General features: G+C 38.8%; 1 protein-coding gene across 1 annotated transcript in view; it reads right to left on the bottom strand.

The window, feature by feature from the left end:
* Positions 1–20,390, bottom strand: part of ACSS3 (acyl-CoA synthetase short chain family member 3) — a 97,276-nt gene that overhangs the window by 48,486 nt on the left and 28,400 nt on the right. The window contains 4 exon segments of the mRNA XM_032688952.1: positions 14,144–14,239; positions 14,322–14,402; positions 16,697–16,837; positions 17,139–17,273. Of these exon segments, the coding sequence (XP_032544843.1) occupies positions 14,144–14,239; positions 14,322–14,402; positions 16,697–16,837; positions 17,139–17,273 (453 nt within the window).

The raw sequence follows: 20,390 nt of genomic DNA, 5'->3' as shown, positions 1-20,390 counted from the left end.
TTTCTGTTTTAGCGTGCTACTAAACTGTGGTCTGGTTTGGGGTTGTTTGTGGGGTTTTTTAACTAAATATTGTCTTGAGCTAAAGGGCATAGTCAAGAGAACTGTAAATGAAGTAATAATTTATGAAAATTGGTTCCATGGTAAGTAATCCTAATAAAAATATAATCAAGAACACTTTTCTGTGGTGCTGAAAATATGAAAAGCAGTCAGCACAGAATTATATAGCCACAATCTTACTGTATGTAGTTAGTGCAGTGCATGAACTGCTCCATACATACTCTGAAATTATTAAAGATGATGTTAATGTAGAATGAGTTTTAGCTCTACAGGTATGACCATAACCTTTTCACTAGAAAGGGCCGCACTTAGAAGATGGACTTTGACAGAACATGCAAGTCAAGAGAGACTGTTCTAGTTAGAACAGCTGGGACCAGCTCATCACTGTGTGGGTGTAACCCCAAACTGTGTATTCTATACCCTTCCATGCCATTTCCCAGAAACCGTTAACAATAAACCATTTACAGCAGCTGCCAGAGCACACCTGACCCCTCAGGCTATAAGCTGGGTGTTAAGAGGCCTGTGAGATAGCAGGATGCTCCTGTCCTCATACCCATTGTGGAACTCTCCATCCTGAGGGAGGTACTGGGCATTCCTGCCTGAACCTGAGGAATATAATCTTGGGATCTTGGGACTTCTGCTACTTCTCGTGGGATCCAGAGAAGGACCAGAACTTGGACTGGACTGCGACCACCACTTTCAACCAGAGTGAGACCACCACTATCGACCCGGACTGCAACAGCACTCCCAACCAGACTGCGATCACCACCCTTGACCGGACTGCAACCAGCACTCTCACCAACAGGGTTTACCTCTCCTTTTACTTTTGGACTCAGAGGGACCATGTGGGGCTCAGCACAGGGAGGGCAGCCCAATGAACACGACTCTGTTCATGCCCAGGGTGCTGGGTTATACATCTGGGTTTTGTGGGTTAAAACCAATTGTTTGTCTGTGTAATTGTATTTATTGTATTCTTTTTATTAAATTGTTATTCTGACTTATAATCTCTTTTGACTTGGGTTCATCTCCCCAGCTGGTTTACCTTTAAACCAGCACAGAGACATACACTTTTCATACTGCAAACACAGTTTTGTCAATGCTTTATGTAAGAAGCCACAAACATAGAGGAAGTTTCCCTACTGAAATGTCATCATCCTTTCAGCAGTTCACAGTGACAAGACAAATTCATGCCTTCACCCATCCTTGTGGAAATGCAAATTTGGAATAGATAGATTAATCAGTCCAGTGAGAAAAACCAGCATGTAAAACTCTAATTAATATTTTTGATTTTACCAAGATGCAAAAGGAAGAGAGGCATCTTCAAAGAATTTACAAATTCAGTAATGACGTAGCACAGAAAACGTCTTTATGAAAACACACACTAATCAAGTTAGTTGCCCCATTCCAATACAATAAGTAGCATGCTGACTCACAGAATTCATTCTTTTCCCTCTCTCCATCTGCACTCCCCACTGCTGTCTTCCCCGGGCTTGCTCTGCATGCCAGTGCCTGGCAAGAGCCCCAATGAACCATTAATCAGATTCAAAGAACATAGGATGGCCTAGGTTAGATACTAGGTTTGCAGCTTTATGGGAGATACTGCTGCTGGTGAGAGGTGTGCTAAGAAAGATGCTCACCACAAAAGATTAAAAAACCAAGACAAAATAGAATGCACAATTGAAAAGCTGGTCGTTTGTGGTTTTTTAAGGAGGGAGCAAGCAGTGAGAAAATAAACAAATGGAGAGAATGGAGAAAAAATAAACAAAAACCCCCAGTTCTCAGCCCAAGTAGCAGAGAGTAGTATAACCAACGCCAAACTTCTCTTTTTGCAAATAGCCTATCTTAAATTACAAAAAAGAAATGCAACATAATGCCATTTGCTTGCTGAAAAAGTGAGTTACGACCTTTATGCTGCCAGATAAACAATAGTTCCCAAAGAAAAATCTTTTCCAAGACTATCTTGACGGCATCACCCTAGCAGACTTCTTCATCACAATTTTTGTTTGTTCTCAGTATTTGTACATGAACCTATTCAGTCAAGTTGACATCCTCCCTGTAACATTCACTATACCTGCAGATCTGTAGCCACCTGCTTAGGAGCTCAAGCCTTCATCAGTAATAACTAAACAGTAATAACTAAACAAATGGTCTCAGACTCTGAAAAACTTCAAATTTCCACAAACTTCTCATTAACTAATTACGTAATTGCAGCAGTATCAATCATCTTGGACATCAAAAAACCTAGCTGTGGAGCAATCTGAAATTGGTTAGTCTAAACAAATGGAAATATCCAGAGCCCATAAAAGGGCTGTGTCTGACCCCAAGCACACCCACTCCCTCCCAGGTCTCACTTCACACCTGATCCCCTCTCCAAGCTACGTCACAGACATGCCTATGCCTCACACCTCTAGACAAGCCTGAGCTAAAGAGCATCTCTCCACACAAGCAGCTAAACCTTCAGTAGTGCATGGATAGGCATGTAGGACTCTGACAGGTTTTATGTCATAGGTAAGCTACAGCAATACCACTGGCACTGTTCTCAGACAGTGTTGAGATGTGACCTGTCTGGCTGCTTGCCTGTGGTACAGGCTTCCTATGCTGCTATAGAAATAGCTTTCTCTTTTCCTTTGGTCTTGCTGAAATTCTAGAATATAAGAAATAAGCTCTAAAGTTATTAAGTGCAACAATCTGAAACAGAATCGTAGATTCATAGAATGATTTTGGTTGAAAGGGCCCTTAAAGATCACCTAGTTCCAACCCCCCTGCCTACGGCAGGGACACCTTCCACTACACCAGGTTGCTCAAAGACCCATCCAGCCTGACCTTGAACACTTCCAGGGATGGGGCTCCCACAACTTCTTTGGCAATCTGTGCTGGCACTTCACCACCATCACAGTAAATTATTTCTTCCTAATATCTAATCTAAATCTATCCTCTTTCATTGAAAGCTATGCCCTCTTGTTCTATCACTGATATATGGAATCATGGGCAGATCCTTACAGAACTAAAAAAAGGGATTAATGCTTGTCCAGACTGAGAGCCATCATTACATTCCCCACAATCTGTGGGTTGTCTGACCAACCCAGAGGGTCTGCCTGTGTTACAGAAAACTGAAGCTGTGTGAAATCTGCATGGTGTTCTTCCCCTATTAAGCCATTAATGCTTCTAGTATGTGCTGAATAATTTGGCTTACAATTAAATAATTCTGTAGACATTTTTGCTTTGCTACTTTAAATATTCCAGCTGAAGCAACTGAAATTTAGATGCCTTGTATCATGCTGATTTCTTAGCCTGAATGATCAAATACACAGCTGAATGAAACAGAACAGCTCTCAGCAAGAGTATAAGTAAGGCTCTGGTTTACCTCTGGGTCATTAGCAAGATGCCTTATTCACTCTACCATTGCGCTACTTCATTGCAACATTGTGAAGGTTGTTTTCATCAGACCTTATGAAATTATGGATTTGGTCTGATTGTTCAGTCTGGCCACCAGTCTAGACAGCCACCATCCTTGCACTGCCTCTCCAGATAAATGTGACAAGGCAGGAGGGTGCTGAGGATAGACCCATTGATGTGAATTTGACAGGCAGTTGAAAATGTCTCCTTTAGGAACTGAAACCTGAAGGATCCTGAGTCCTACAGTACAATTCAAAGCAAATCCATTCTTTTAGTATTGTTTTTTTCACCTTTTTTTTTTTTTAATATCTGAGTTATAAGAACAGATAATGAATGTCTGGTAATTAGCATATCTGTTCTAGAACAAGCAGCAATCAAAAGTATTGAGGCCATGTTGCTGAGAACACAGCTGCGCTGGGCAGGGCACGTCCCAGGATGAAGGACCACCGCCTCCCTAAGATCTTGCTTTATGGTGAACTTGCCACCAGCTGCCACACGAGACGAGCCCCGAAGAGAAGATACAAGGACTCCCTGAAACAACATCTCAGCCTTGGCCATATTGATCTTCATCACTGGTCTACTCTGGCCTCCAACCAGGAGGTCTGGAGACACACCATCTATAACACTGCTGATGCTTTTGAGAACACACGCAGGATCACCCTCGAGAAGAAAAGACAACGCAGAAAGAATTGTGCCTTGCAGAATATACTACCTAAGGAGTCTTTCTGCTGTGCCTTTTGCAACTGGATTTGTCTATCTCGTATTGGCCTTTTTAGCCACCAACGCACTTGTAACAAATGTGGGTAAAGCCCTTCCCAAATCTTCGTTCACGAAGCCCAGCCATGATGAAGCTACAGTAGCTTAGGTTTGGAGTTACCAGTCTTGGATCTAGAAGAAAACCAAATAAAACACAAACAGTAGGAGGAACAGAAAATTCACCTAACAACTGATAGGAAATAATACCTAAAGACTAATTCAACACTTAAGGTATTCATTTAGGGAAAAAAAATCTGGTCCAGCTGTAAAATATTCTTACTAATTCCGCAGAAAAAGTTCCCTGGTGCCTCAGCAGCTGTTCACAGTTTAGCAAATGCATAAACAAAAACTGACATAAGTAAACTAAATCTGAGACAGTGCAAATAATTTCAGAGCCCCAAAATACTACAAATAAAATTGTCAGAGAGAGTTTTCATTTGTTATACAAAAATTTTAAGAAGTACTGCAAGATGCCACAAGATGCTTATTACCGCACAAAATTTTGATTTTTTTTTTGAAGTTAGCAATATAAACAGGGTACTTGAATTCACAATATGCTGACATACTGCTGAGTCAGTTTGGGGTCTATGTGCGAATTAGATGCTTTCACTGGATTTCTGCAGGGATCAGGTGCTTTCACTGGATTTCTGCAGGGATCAGTTCAAGACCTATTGCTATTCAGTATCTGCATGAACACTGGAGATGAAAATTGATTTTAAAAGTTTGGCAATAATATCTGTGGTTGGCAGGAACTGAAAGCAGGAGAAACAGGAATAGGGCAGTCAGAGAGTGATCTGTCTCACCTAATTTAAAAAAGAAAAGTAGGAACACACACTTCTTGTATCAGCTAGGAAGATTCATGTAGAAAAGACTTCCTTTTAATAACCTACCAAGAGACAGACTCTGAGATAGACAAACAGATAGGAACATGTTTCTGGAAGTACCTAGATTTAGCATGTAATTTATGAGATGTCAAACAGCTGAGCAGACATCCTGAGGCAGAATGTGCAGATGACTATGATTTCATACATGATTATGAAAGAAGATTCATAGGCAGCAAGAATGATCAAGAGGATAGAAAAGTTCTCGTAATGGAGAAAGTGAGAAGCCACCGGACCGGATTACTTGAGGAAAAAGACATACAAGAAGAGCTATGATTAAATATCCAACAATGCATCGGAAATAGCACATCTGACCCCTAACAACAAAGGGTTCTTCAGTTAAAGCTAAATTCAAAATTAAAGAAATTTGTCTCTGCATAGGAAATGTTAAACATGGAACTCATTGCCAGTAAAACTGCTGATGCCAAAGCCCACACAAAATCCTGACATACCAGCGTTCAAAAGAATACATTCATAGAGGCATTCCTCTTTCTGCTGGGACCCCTGCTGCCAAACCTCCACTAGGACTTGAAATGACATATCCTACTGAATTCTCTCCAAAAATACAATGAGTATGAGTGATGGCAGAAAGGTCACAAAACTGTCAGACTTCAGAGACAGTGCTGGCTTTGTAAGCTGATGATACTGGCTTAGAAAAACAGCAAGAAAGGCTGCATGTCTCCAAGAATTGTGCCAAAGGAGAGTAATTTTAAACCTGCTGACTGTGTTATGTACCCTGCAGATTTGTTGCAACAGCAGGACCTCAGTGAGCATTGAGAGGAAGACTCCAGGTGCACAGCAATGTCTTACCACAGCTTTGTGTGGGACAATAGCTCCTTCTCTCTCCTAGACCAGTCAGATGAAGTCCTTAATGCATAGTTCCTTGACAAGTGTGGGTATCCTCCTCCTTATCCTAACTCCAGTTCAAAGTCCTAAACACTGGAACTACAATGCTGCCTTTTTTCTGACATCACAAGGAATTAGCTAGATTTTCTCTTCATGCTGCCCTGTTGCTTGCTGAAATCCTATTAGCAAGAGTAACCCAGAGTGGGCTGTGAGTCTTCAGGTATCTTATGTATAGCTGAAGTTTGTCATGTCTTGGAGAAAGACAACCCAGGATAGATTATTTAAAAAAAAAATCAAACAAACCAAACCCAAAAATACACTTGCTGTATTCAAAAGATTTCATCACTGTTTTCACATTCCTGACACTGGTGTACAGAGCAAGTAAAACTGAAAGCATGTAGTTTCCATAGCAATTGTTAAACACAACAAGTTGTCACCTAAGTAATTACAAAATAAACAAAACATATTAAATCGTGAGAATGTGAAGTCAGCACAGTTTACATTCAACAGTGGTTGTCCGCAGGCAAAGGGGAGGAGGTGTTCTTTCCCCACAGATAAACAGCATATGATCATCCCTAACCGAAACCCATCATAGGCAATCATTTAGGAAATCTGACTTACAAATTTATGAATATCCTGTTAAGACAGTCTCTGAGCAGAAGAAAATACTACTATTCTCTTTGTAAACATTATTTTATTCTGTGTGTACAGACACGTTTCTTTTCTTTCCATTTTTAATCCTCAAAAAGATAACGCTGATGTCATGAACAATGTCTGAAGTCTCACTGGTGGCATCTCAGAGAAAGAAAAATGGGAAATGTCATACTTCTGTTTAATATGTTCTCACCAAGAGCAAAAAATTACAAAGCAGACATGTAGGTCAACAAATATTAAACTCTGATTTTTTCTTTACCATCACTATTAAGAAATAGGATTTTTACTCTTATTAGTTTACAAACCAACAGTGTAAATTCAGAGTGCCTTTATAATGACAATATCATGTTGATCCCCATTCATTCACACCAGAGATAAAATTCACTGTAGACACTATGTAACAGAAAACACTGAAGGACTATCACTTTACTCCCTACACCTGTTAGACTGAAAACCCTCTTTACTGCAGTGATTCTCTTCTGACAATTCACACAACAGTTTTAATCTGGCCCTAGCGCATCATCAGTGGTCAAAAACAGGCACTATAAACTATCATAGTCTTTTTATTATCTCCAAATACCTGCCATTTTCACACACGGCTTCCTCTTCTACTTAAACAGTGTGGTGCTGCTGAGTTATCCCCTTAGAATGAAGAATCTAATACATCTATTAGGTCCTTAAACATTAATTAGATATAGTAATTTAATATGCAAGCTAATACAATATTTGAGTCCATAAATGGGAATTTCTGTTAACTGGGTGAAGTTTCTGTCTTTTCTTATTCAGAAGATGAAGGAATTCAACCACAGTGGTCCCAAACCTTAAAACTCTAGGAATTACTGGAACATCACTGGGGGTTTTTCCAGACAAACTAGAAAATGGGAATTCTTTTGTAACAGAATTAAACTTAAAAAATAATAAAAATTATTTCTTTCTATATTTTTATTCTTTTGTTTCTATTTTTCTTAGCTGGACAGTCATTTATAACTGGAGCTCTTTGTTATTTATTTGTAGAGATCCTGAAGCCATTGAAGCTCTCAAAATTTGCTATTCAGCTATGGAGATGAAATAAAAATGGAGTGGGGTTTGAAAAAGTATCCAACATTAGGTAAATTGTACAATTTATAAAAACAGCCTAGAAAAGAGCTCAATTTCTTTCTTCTCCAATTTCACACATTAAGTGTCCACTTCAATACCAATAGGTATGTGTCTGCTGCCTCCAAAATTTCTTTATTAAAAAGCAATGGAACATAAAACATACCTTATAATAAACTAAGATTCTAAAATATTTAAAAAATCAAAAGCAAACACTTTTTAACTAACGGATAGAACATCTGAAAACTCCAAATTACTAAATACACTTAGAAATATAAGTAACATCCATACATGAGGGGGAAAACAGAGATTACTATCTATACAGGTATACTTAAATAGCCTGTAGGCTCTCCTTTATGAGCCCATCTGCATATGGTAATGCACATGTATGACATACACTGCAAGGACAAGCTCTTAGCAGCAATGCTGAGATTTCTCACACTCCTACACATCCAAATAAGAATTAGGTCTATGAAGTCTTTAGTAAAAACAGTTGACAGTTTACTATTTCATGTACTGCAAAACCAGCAGTGACCCTAACTAGAGACCTATTATATACTGCAGTTAGTGATCCACCCAACACTTGAGATGAGAAGGTGCAGCCCTGTGTTGTGTTTGCCCAGAACATCTATTCTGCTTGAGTAAATCCAAGTGAAGTTAGAAGGCAGACAGTTCTGGCTTGTGTGTAGAACTTATACCAGAAAATTCATCTCACATATTGATCCATACTATCTAACACCAAAAAAAAATCATCAACTACAAGATCACCAAAGATTAAACATCGTTCTTCTGGAATATATTTCTGTTTTATAAATCTTGAACATACTTATTAACTCTGGTTACCTCTACAAACAATGTAAGTTGCTAGGAATGGAGATGCAAGATTGAATGACAGCATGTTAGTATTCAAATAAAGCTTACAGTGATGTCCACACATCCTTTTAAGCCTTACAGAAAACAAAACAAGTTCAAAAAAATAACAGGGATTTTTCACTTAAGGATATTGAACTTCCAAAGATTTCACAGGGATTTTCATACTATAAAGTATGAAATATATATATTTTTATACTATAAAGACGAAACAGCAAAGATTGTTACCACTAGTTAGGAGAGAGAGAAATGGAGTATCTTAGGATTGAAGTGCAGCCCACAAATTGTTGTTCCTCACCCTTTCACCTCAGGAAAATGCAGGCGAAAAAAGACCACTGAATATCTCAGTATGCAAAGTCATTTTCGGAGCCAAAGCCTGTTTCTCTTGTTCACAGTGGTCTCTTCTGCCACCACAATAATGCATAAAAGAGCATGCAGACTGTTTCTCTTCTTCCCTAAGAAAATAATATTTTTATAACCAATAAAAGAAAATGCATTATCTCTTTTTTTTCATAGCAGTTGAGAGCCTAATGACTCAACTGAAGATACTAAAATCAATCCCCAAATTATTAGTGGACCTTAGGAGTTCTCACAGATGTACCCATGCTTGCCCTACATAAATTAAACCACACACCGGAGGAATCTGACACTTCTGACCTCTGAGACAAACAGCTGTGTGATAGCACACATGCCCTACAAAATGTCACAAATCCAGCTCTGCATCTGGGGCTATTGCAAGTTCACGAAACACAGTATCAATGCTGTTCTTCTGAACATTTTATCCACTATACACATGTAGCATTTGAACCAAGAACGAGGTAAAATTCCTGCATTCTATCTTCCCATATAGAGGGTATTTAATACCTAGGAATCCTTTCTGCAGAAGAATCTGTCTCATGAGTTTATCACAATCTCTCTCTTGCTTTTTCCTCTTGAATTCTTCCTTTCTTTTTTTTTTTTGTTTTCTTAGTATTTTGCCCTATTGCTTTTAAAAACACCTTCTCCTCTCTTTTAAAAACTACTTGACTACTTTTAATTTGGATGTCCTAGAAAAAATCTTGCTTCCTAATGTCTTTCAGAACTTGCATGTGCAGTAAGAACAAGCATCGCTCCCACCAATCAGCAAGCTGCCACTCATCGACTCAAAAGCTTTTCAGAAGTTCCACAGTAATTTGGTTTGTAAATTCACAGAAGCAAGTGGGTTCCACCAGATCACTACATCGGAAACTCATCAAAAAGAGCTAATCATAAGCAATACTTAAACAAATGCTTGATTTTTTATTGCCACATTTGCACTGTAGATATTCTCTGCATCATGTATTTCAGTAACACATTCATTGCAAGCTTTTACATCAACACAATGTAAGCAAGACAGGAAAATTTATCTGGACAGAAGGTACATGGACATTCAAATTAAGAATAAGCATTGGTTTAAGTTTTCTCCAGCTGCTCCAATCATTGGCTGGGAGCATTAAGGCATGTGAGCTTTGCTTTAAACATTACATTTTGTTCCTATTTTAAATTTTTCTGTAATGAAAATTATAAACAACAGGATTTTGTACAAAGCAATACACAAGTGTCACTCAGGCACAATCTACTGTTCTATTGACAGATTATCAATCTTCTTCCTACTACATTGCACTGGCACAAAATGTGAAATAATAAAATGAAACACGAATGTGAGCACATATGGTGTCACAGATTTTGTTTACATAGCAAGTAGTGAGGTGAATTAGAACAGATTAGTAGATCAAACTACTTAATGCCAATGCTCTTACCTCTTCCATTAGATGCTATTTGAGGTTTATTTTAGGCTAGACTTTGCCTTGTTCACTTCACCAAAAATGCAGCTCAAAGTTGCTGGTGGAAAGCTACCTTACAGATCTTTGCTCCCTTAACTGATGGGACTTCTGGGAAGTGTCATTCCATCCCTTTCACTGGTTTCCTGCAGATGACAGTAGCATGTCAGTTCACACATTGTCAGTAGACTCACTACAGGGTTTCTATATCCCCCATCTTCCATTTCTCTGTTCACAGAATCAAAACATATGCCAGTGCCTTCTTGCCAAGAAGGGACAGGATCACTCATGACGTCCTCTATGCCAATAACCAACATGAGCACAGCTTCTGCAGTACTGTATGTACAGTTCTCTGCTCTCTTGTCATAGCTGGGGTATTCAGCAATGCACTTGTGGTCAGGACTTTATCTGCCATTTCACTGAAAACAGTCATCAAGCCACGGAGCATCCAGGAGAACATGGACTGGATGGGAGGAATACCACTGGACATCAATGTTTGCAATCTGGCAAATGTTATGCTATGATTAGAAAAGAACTAACCTCCAATACTTCTCTCTGTTCTCAGTTTTTCCATCCTCCACACTTCTGTGCTTTGCACACTGTCATGCTTTATTCAATCCAAAAACCTGGCTAATTCAATTATGCCTGACTGCAGCCTGCCATGTCCTTCCCTTACAACCTTTCCTGAACAAAATATAACGTGGTTAGAAGTAACAGCACCACTACCACCACTAGGTAGGTCCTTAACACACTGCATTGAGACTGGCTGGGCTTGGTGCAGAAGCTGAGGGGGGCTGTGTAATTAAGGCACGACATGTCCATGGATACGTGGTTTCCAGGACTATGCTGGTCTCTCATGAGCTTGCTGCTCCACAGAACTTCTCTAACATGTAACAGGCCCCCAGAAATCATCCCTCAAGGCATAGCAGCTTTCACAGGCAATCCAGACTCATGCTGCTTTCCCACAGCTCTGCAACCAGTGAATTCCACCAGAAAACCTCCCAAGCACAGTCCATACATGTACAGGAAAGAAGGACGCATACTTGCTTATATGGGCATCTGGACCATGGCCTATTGCCTGCTGAGGCAGAGGGGATGTTCCTGTATGCTGTCTCCCAGGGTCCTCTGGGGGTTGCAGGCACATATTCTAGAAATACAGAATCATAGAATGGCCTGGGTCAGAAGAGACCTTAAAGTTCCAACCCCCCTGCCATGGGGTTGTGCACAGCTCCATCCAAACTGGCCTTCAATAATTCCAGGAATGGGGCATCCACGTATAGCACTTTAGGCACACTCTTCCCTGGACTTTTCTCACACACTGTTGACCCTGGAACTAAGGGTGTTGATGTTCTCACAATCAGTGGGCTTGGTGGAGTACTCCCCCCCCTCCACTGAAGATCTATTCAAGATGTCTATGGTAGGGGCACCCACACCATGCCACATCAGAAGAATGGGGTTTCCATCTCATCAAGAACATGATCTTCATCTAATGGAACTTAATGCATCACTACTTGTCAGCCCTGTCACATCCTGCAGCAGGACTGACATTAGTAACAGGGTGCTGGAGAAGCTTTTGGGCCTTTCAGAGCACATGCTGTCATTGCCCCTTGCTCAGTATTCTGGGATGCCAGTGCAATGCCTGTCACTATTGCAAAATACAGCAGCAGGAAAGAGCAGTGATAGCAAAAGAAATAGGGTTGGTGAAGAGGACAGATGCAAAGCTTGTGAGAACTACGGGAGCAGCTCAAAGTCAGAACAAGCAGACATCTGGCAATCAGTAAATATGAAGTCTCCCATCACATTTGGCCCTTTTGCACAGCAGGAGAAGCACTTCAGAATAAGGTTTGAGCACTCAACTGTTTAAAAGCTTCCTGTTGGCACATGTGCTTTTCTTTTGTCCTAGAAAACTTAACTGCACAGCAGTGCAGTCCCACTCATTGGATCCTACCGTTTGATCCCAAGCAGCAAAACTTATGTCTTAGCTTTCTCTGTAAAGATGGCATTCATATGACTAAAACCCCTCTGTTAATCAAATCAACAAGCAAGGACAATTGGAGGACTTATTTCAGAACTGTACTGCTGCTGTGATTTGAAATATCATGTAGACACATCCCTAATGACCATTGCTTTTGGATGGATTGAGGATTCTTGAGGATTCTTGACCCACTTCAAGAGGCGTCTTCTGCTTATGAAAATCTCACTTATAATTTTTGCAAAGACATTAATTTCAAGCAGTAAAGCGTACTTCTAACTTCCAAAACAGGATGCAGCAAGCCATAGTCAGTTCTGTAGTCTCTGATGCACAGTAGCATTCAAATAATTTGAAGGGAATCTCACCGTATTACAACTGTCCATGCCTTTTCAGTATCCAGGATTCAGAAACATATTTACTCAAAATTCAGGAACAACCCCAGCACAGCTGCCCCCCAACAGAAGTGCGTAAGTTCATTACAGTGAGCACAGCTCAACCAATACCGATTTAACTGGTTGTGCAAAGACTGAAGGATTGTTTTGATAATGCTTGTTTCTGTAAACACTAACAAACCATTTTTGTTCTAGTATGGTTATCTTCACTTCTACAGTGTAATAACAGCTAAATGGAGAAAGTTTGCTTGTAATAAATATTTTCTTAAGCAGAACTTCGGCATATGAGATAAACAGTACGTTTCTGCTGTGTCATGCTGACTCCCCTGCTCCAGAAGGACTGGGTACAGATGGTGCTCTACAATTGCTATATTTACATTGTCATCAAAGCTTATTTCATGCCTCAGTATTCAGTACATTCACTATACTTCTGCAGTTCTTGTATGATCTGAGTTATCATTGTATTTCCCTTAATAATTCGCATGTTTCTAGCTATCACTACAAACCAACAAAGGTGATCAGCATGCCATGATGGCATATCTAAAACAACTTCTGCCTCTGGGACCACTGAAAAAGACAAAGCAATTACTAGATGGGCATCATGCTCCACAGTGTTGTCGGAGAAGCTGGGATCTACCCAGAAATCCTAATGTCAAGTGGATGCAAACAACCAAGTTTCAGCACGCTGAAGAGCTAACAATGTCAATGCTTTTACATAAATGTCTTTCACTATCACTGATGGATACTGGACACTCCCTGAGAATAAGAAGATGGTTCAAGCACACTGTATCTTCCTACCTCATGATCAGAGAGGACAATCAACAATAACTCCTGAAAACTAACAACGTAAGGCAGCATGATTGCTATTTTGACCACCAAAATTAGGATTGCAACAGGCACTCTACTCAGACTAGTCTCCTCTCCCACCCCACTGAGTTTCATCCCCACAAGGAAAGGATGACGACTTGAATGTCATCTCAGTCTTGGTTTCGGTTGCTTTGAGTGGTAGAGGGAGAAGAGAAGAGACAAGTCTCCTTCGAAGTTCTAGTTCCAACCATGGAGCTCTCAATGCATCCAACTCAGATCTAGAGTTTTTCTCTCAAGACATGCCAAAACACATGGTAGTCTAATCAACAACACAGGTATATTCCGCTTCTGCCATTTCTAGGTCTGTTTGTTTTGGAGTTCCTTGCTCCGCTGACTATTACCCTTCACACAGATGAAGTAGGACAAGCTTGAAGGACAGTGAAATAAGTTTTCCTTAAAAATTACTGTAATAGATGGGAGAGTATGAACACTGAAGATATACACACAATTCAAACATCTATAGCATGAAGAACAGACAGGCATAAATGGGATCACCTGGATCACCAGCTGGAGAAGATGCTGCCTTTTCCAAGGCTGATTTTTTAGAATGGTTCATACCTCATACAAAACTGTAGTATTCCCATGAAGGAGAGGTCCATAGCAAATATAGGAATGACCAACAACCCAGCCTAAATCAGAAGCTGCCCACCACACCTAAAATGAAATAAAACATAATTAGAGTAAGAAGTTTTAAGAGGCCTTCAAACACATTTACATGACATTTAAGTGGAATTACCTCACCAGGTGTGAGTCCGTATACAGCTGACATTGTCCAGTTTAGCATAACTGCATAGCCACCTGTTGGTCTGACAACACCCTAAATGAGAAAATTTGAGTATTTAATTTGAGTCTTCAATTACATGTTGAGGTTTTAGCAGCAATAGACTTAAGGTTTTCTAATTCCAATACTCCTAAAGAAAATGGTCTATTCCAAAAAGAACATGTGTGTACTAGCACTTCCACAAAAGAAGTAATTTCGGGAAACAAACAAACATACAATAAAAAAACAAAAACACAACCCAAGGCCTAGATGACAATAGTTTTCAGAGGATTACTAACAAATCTAGAATTCTCTCATAAAAACTGGATATTTAGTCAACATATGCTGACAAAAAATAAGAGATTGAGTATTTACCTCACACTGTGCCATCTAAATGTTAGGCATGTTTTAAATTCATTGCCTAGTCTCTCTGTATCATCACTGGATAAGAGGGGCACCTGTGAAGTAGACAATCCCTAAGACAACTGGAGTGAATTACTCCCTGAAACGTACCCGTCTTTCTGCACTGACTTTTTTAAAGATGTCAGAAACTTGGCTTAAATAAATGCATATTTTTGAAAGTTTATATCTGGCCTGAAGTGCACATAAAAATGCAAAATGAAGAACATCCCAGTGTTCACCTAAAAGAGGGAAAATTAGAATGAGAGAGTATCAATAGCATCATGCACCTTGGTAAATCAATAACCAGCTCTGGAAGACTCATTATAGGAAAATTTTGGAAATATTTTGCAATATAATATGGTTACTATAGATTTCATATATTTCACCTTCTAGTACCCTGTTCCTAGAGGAAAGAATTAAGTAAACTATGTCCTGGTGTCCTGAACTAAAATTCAAATATCCTCTGCACAGACATTACAATGCAGCAATCTGTCCATGCTAGGCATGGTACATTTTCTTGATGTACTTCATAGAACGAAAGAGGGACTTTCAGACCTCATGCAAGAAACGAGGGACTGTAGAGACACATTAACTCATTAAAATGGAGATTGCTAAGGAGAGAATGGTTAACTACCATTTCGCCATTTTCAGACAGCAGATTGCCTTTGTTAGACTCAGCTTCTAATTTAGCTCCTGCTCTGAGATTAACAACAGCTTTGCTATGAAGGTCATAACTGAGTAATTTTAGTTGCACGAGCATTTAAATTAAGTTCCTTAAACAAATAAAAAAGTTATTTTATTCACTGAGTTACTTACTGTAGCTTAGTGCTAGTTGACAATCTCCCTCTTATAAGGATGATTCACTCAAGATGTCTACATTTGTCTCTACAGAGCCAACAGAGTGAAGTAAACTTCTGAGAACTTTTATCTCTGAGATACTATATTGAAACTCACAGTCAAGAAAAATTCCTGCAGTAACAAAGGATCTTATCTTGGGCTTTTTGACAATAAAATAATTCAAGATAAATGTATTGCTTTAAAGGGTCCATCTTGAAGGTAAAGCAGAAGACAATTTTCTCAGCAAAACTGATATTTGTTTTCCCTTACATCCTCATAGATTCTGAACTTTATAGGCAACATGATTAAATAATTTTCTAGTAGTAGTCTAAGCACTGTCATATCCAGGGATATATGATACTGTCTGAATCTGTGGTTGTAAGACTAGCAACAGAAAATTATATTCAGTTTGTCTTCCGCACACTGTAAAAGAGCATTATAAGTACCAAGTAAACATTCAGACAGCCCTCTTTTAAAATACAATCCTTTAAAAATAGGTCATTAAAACTAATTTACATTCAAAAGCAAACATTTTTCAAATACCCTGTGCTAATTTTCACTTACTCAATCTAAACTTTTCTTCTCAGGGGAATTATGTCCTCAGAATTGTCAGTAACACAAGTTTTCAGAATATGCTTAAACCCATTTAATCTGTAACTTCATTCACAATGTCTTATCTACAGGAAAATTAGCTAATATGTAAATAATGAACAAGAGTAGTCAGCAATACATACCATCACACAAGTGATGTATTAACAAATCTTGCCATTAAGTCACTATACTACGCTTATCTAAAACAGTTAAAACACAGAACATAGTACTGGATAAAAGACATTCTGCTGTCCTCAAAAGTTTATATTGTACAAACATCTTGAAGCAAATGCATCTTAGCTTTACATTACTACTATTTAAATAACAAACATGATTTATTCCTATACATTGCCTTTAAACTAGTGAAATGTGAATAAATACGATTAAACCATTTCTAGCAATGCTTATCATTTACAGCATTGTGCTCTGGCAAACATTTTAAATCTTTTTTATTAAATATTTTCTCAAGTGGAACTGCAAATAGATGGTCACAGACAAGTAGACTTCAGATAGTTCTTTACCTTGGGCAAGCCTGTTGTTCCAGATGTATACAGAATATAAAGTGGATGGTCTGAGGGAACTGAGACACATTTAGAACACTGTGCTGTTGCAAGCTCTTCTTCCCAGTCAAGATCACGACCTCGAGTAAGAGGAACGTGGCCCTGTCCATTGAAAAATAAGAAAATTGTCAAAAGAAAAACAGAACAAATGGAATTTGGTCAAATTCCATTCCAAATGGAATATTCAAATTTTCTATACAGTACTATTCAATTTTCTGTACAGTAATCTCTCTGATGCATTAATTCTATTTACTATTTAAATCTTACAAATTAAAATTAATCTTTAAAATTAAAAAACAAACTACAATAGATACAGTAAAATTTTACCTGTAAAAAAGAAAAGGCACATGTGCTACATAAACATCTGAAAGTTAACATAAAGTCAGAACAAGTGTACACCCACCAAATTAGGTCGCTTGTAAATGAGAACTTTATCAGGTTTGCTCTGTATCCTTGCCAGTGCTCCTTCTAGGAGGGATATGTATTCCACTTTTCTTTTCGGTTCTACTCCAAAAGTAGCTGTTACAATAAATTTGGGCTAAAAAAAAAAAAGAAGTTAGATTGTTAATATATACATCTGCAATATATTTTAGATAAGTAACCACATAACATGTTTTCTGTTAAATTATTTGATTAATGATGTATAAAATTTATCTTCATATAATTAGAAACAGGGGTTTAGATCAGTTTTCTAAAGGAAATCAAGCTTGTGTGATCTTGCTGTCCATTCACGTGCTTTTTGTTCAGAAGCACACTAATAACTTCAGACACTTCACTATCTTCAAACAAATTTGAGTAAGAAATCAACAGTATTAACTTCTTCTAAGTTGCACAAATATTAATGAACATAGAGAGAAAAACCCAGGTCCATCTTAGCTCCTCCATTAAGGAAGAGCAGTACAGCGATGTCAACAATTATCAGTCCTGTTTAGCCTGCTTTCTATTGCATCCAATTGCATATTTCAAAACTAGCTATAGCACTTTGCTGGCTCTATCCCAGCCTGCAATTAAGTGGTATAGGAGGAAAAACAGGAGAAAGAGGGAAAAAAAGGCAAACGAGATGGTAGGAAACTAGAAACTGAGGAAGAGAATAAGCTAAAGTCTTTCAAGTGATGATTGCAGGACAGAGGATGCCACACCAGTAAAAATCAGATTTCTGTAATTCTGGGGATTTTTTAGAATAATTTCTATTTCCAGATGAGGACTTCACAACTTTGTCATTAAATTACCTGCAGATTTTATGTAAGATTTCCTAAGTCAAGAAATACACATACAAGCTACTTTGACTTAGGTCCTTTTATTTCTTGTTTTTTGGGAAAGAAAAGGTACCACCAAAGGAAGTATGTGTTAGAATACATTTTAATTGGAAAAGAATGAATCTTCAATCTCCTTCCTTCTGGAGTTTCAGAAGTGTATTTATCTTACGCCCCTCAGTTTGATCAAGCTAGTTTACTAATTGTATGCATTAGCATAAATCTCATTAAGTAGGCACAAACCACAATGCCACAGTTAAAGCTGCATTAAATTCAGCAGAGAAAACACAAATTGTTTTCTTGTGCAATAATAAAATGCTTCCTGTCCAAATCTACCATTCAGAGAAGTTCCCTAATTGGTGTGTATTCAAATAAAGATTTCAGATGAGCTTTAAAATTTCAGCATTTGTCAACCTTCTCTTTTGGGTTGCAGTGATTTAATAAAAGATGATACAATACAAAGCAGTTAAACTGAAAATTCATCTGGAGGCTACCCTGAAGACTGTAATAAATGTAAGATACACAATTCTATTAAATTGTTAAGATGAAAGACTGCTGTCATCACTAGTTGTACAGTCATTTGTAAATGATGCCATCTCTGCTCATCAACTCCTTTGTATGCAGTAAGGACATCTAAAAATAACCAAAACTAAATTGGCTAAGGTGATGTATTACCCAAGTGAAAAAGCATCATGGATCGCTGTGCAAATTAAAGGCTCACTACTGGTTCTAACTGCTGTTTTCTACTGTTTTACCTCTCTGCGTACTGACATTATTTCCCCTGCACTTTTACTCCCATATTGCTTTTATATACCCATTTCCCACCTCTTCTGTGGCTCCATGTAGTTCTGCATGGTAAGATTAGACAGAAATATAATTAGTTTGAAGGAAAACCAGGAGAGTTCAAGGGTCTGCTAGAGAAGAAATGCCAGAGATAGCGAGCTATAGAAAAAACCCATTATGAAACAGAAATGAGATAAAGCAAGGCCCAATAGTACAAGTTGTTGGTACAAGACCAATACTTTTATCCTGTTGTAAAGACTCCTCCTACAAATTCTTCTATAGTCTCTAGTAGCATACAAGGCATAGTTCAGTAAAAGCAATAAAGGTTAATGCCCCTGAAGGATGGGATGCCACCCAGAGGGACAAGGACAAGCTCAAAGAGTGGGCCCATGACAACCTAATGACATTCAACAAGGCCAAGTACAAGGTCCTCCACCTGCGCCAGGGCAACCTCTGCAAAATCGATGCACCCTGGGGGATGAAGGGATCAAGAGCAGCCCTATTGAGAAGGACTTGGTGACACTGGTGGATGAAAAGCTGGACATGAACTGGCAATGGGTGCTCACAGCCCAGAAAGCCAATTTTACGCTGGGCTGCATCACAAGCAGTGTGGCCATTAGGTCAAGCAAGGTGATTCTGCCCTCCACTCTGCTCTGGTGAGACCCCATTAGGAGTACTACATCCAGCTCTGAAGTCCTCAGCGCAGGAAAGACATGAATCTGTATGAGTAGGTCCAGAGGATGGCCATAAAGATGATCAGAAGGGCAGAGACCCTCTATGCTATGAGGAAAGTTTAGAGTTGGAGTTGTTTAGCCTGGAGAAGAGAAGGCTCTGGGGTAACCTCATTGTGGCCTTTCAGTACCTAAAGGGGGCTTATAAGAAAGATGGAGACAAACTTTCTAGCAGGGTCTGTAGCAATGGGACCAGGGGTAATGGTTTTCAACTGAGAGGCTAGATTTATACAAGATTTAAGGAAGAAACTTTTTACAATGATGGTGGTGAAACACTGGCACAGGTTGCCCAGAGACATGGTAGATGCCTCACCCCCAGGAACATTCAAGGTCAGGTTGACAGAGCTCTGAGCAACCTGATCTGGTTGAAGATGTCCCTGCCCACTGCATAGGAGTTGGACTAGATGACCTTCCAACCCAAACTGTTCTACGATTCTATGAACCTACCTATTGCTTTGATATTGCAAATTATATATTCCCAGATTTAGGTAAAAGATGACAAAAAATTCTGTTCTCATGATCTGTATCACTTCATCAAAATTCAGTGAAGAATACCTGTAACTGCCAATACCTGACATGAGTAGAAATTACCAGCTGCAGGACTTTGCAGCATTCCCTATTTTAAATTCAAGATAAATTAAGGTAAAATGGTAACGTGTATGTACCTTTTCATAGTCACTAGAAAGCTCTTGTTATTTCTTTCATTCAGGTCTTCTAAGAGAACGTGAAATTTGACTTTTTTTTTTTACATAAAGCATCTAACAGCCAGATTTCCACTGTACATTCTTAACTCTTTCTACTTAATCTCACCAACATCAGGTCCTGTATTGCAGCATCTAAACCAATTCACAAAAAAGCCTAATAAAAAGGTTAGGTTATTTTGAGATG

This window comes from Chiroxiphia lanceolata, chromosome 5 (genome assembly GCF_009829145.1).
Source record: "Chiroxiphia lanceolata isolate bChiLan1 chromosome 5, bChiLan1.pri, whole genome shotgun sequence".
In the NCBI taxonomy this organism is placed as follows: Eukaryota; Metazoa; Chordata; class Aves; order Passeriformes; family Pipridae; genus Chiroxiphia; species Chiroxiphia lanceolata.
The sequence above is the reverse complement of the archived record's forward strand: the minus strand, read 5'-3'. Positions and strand labels throughout refer to the sequence as shown.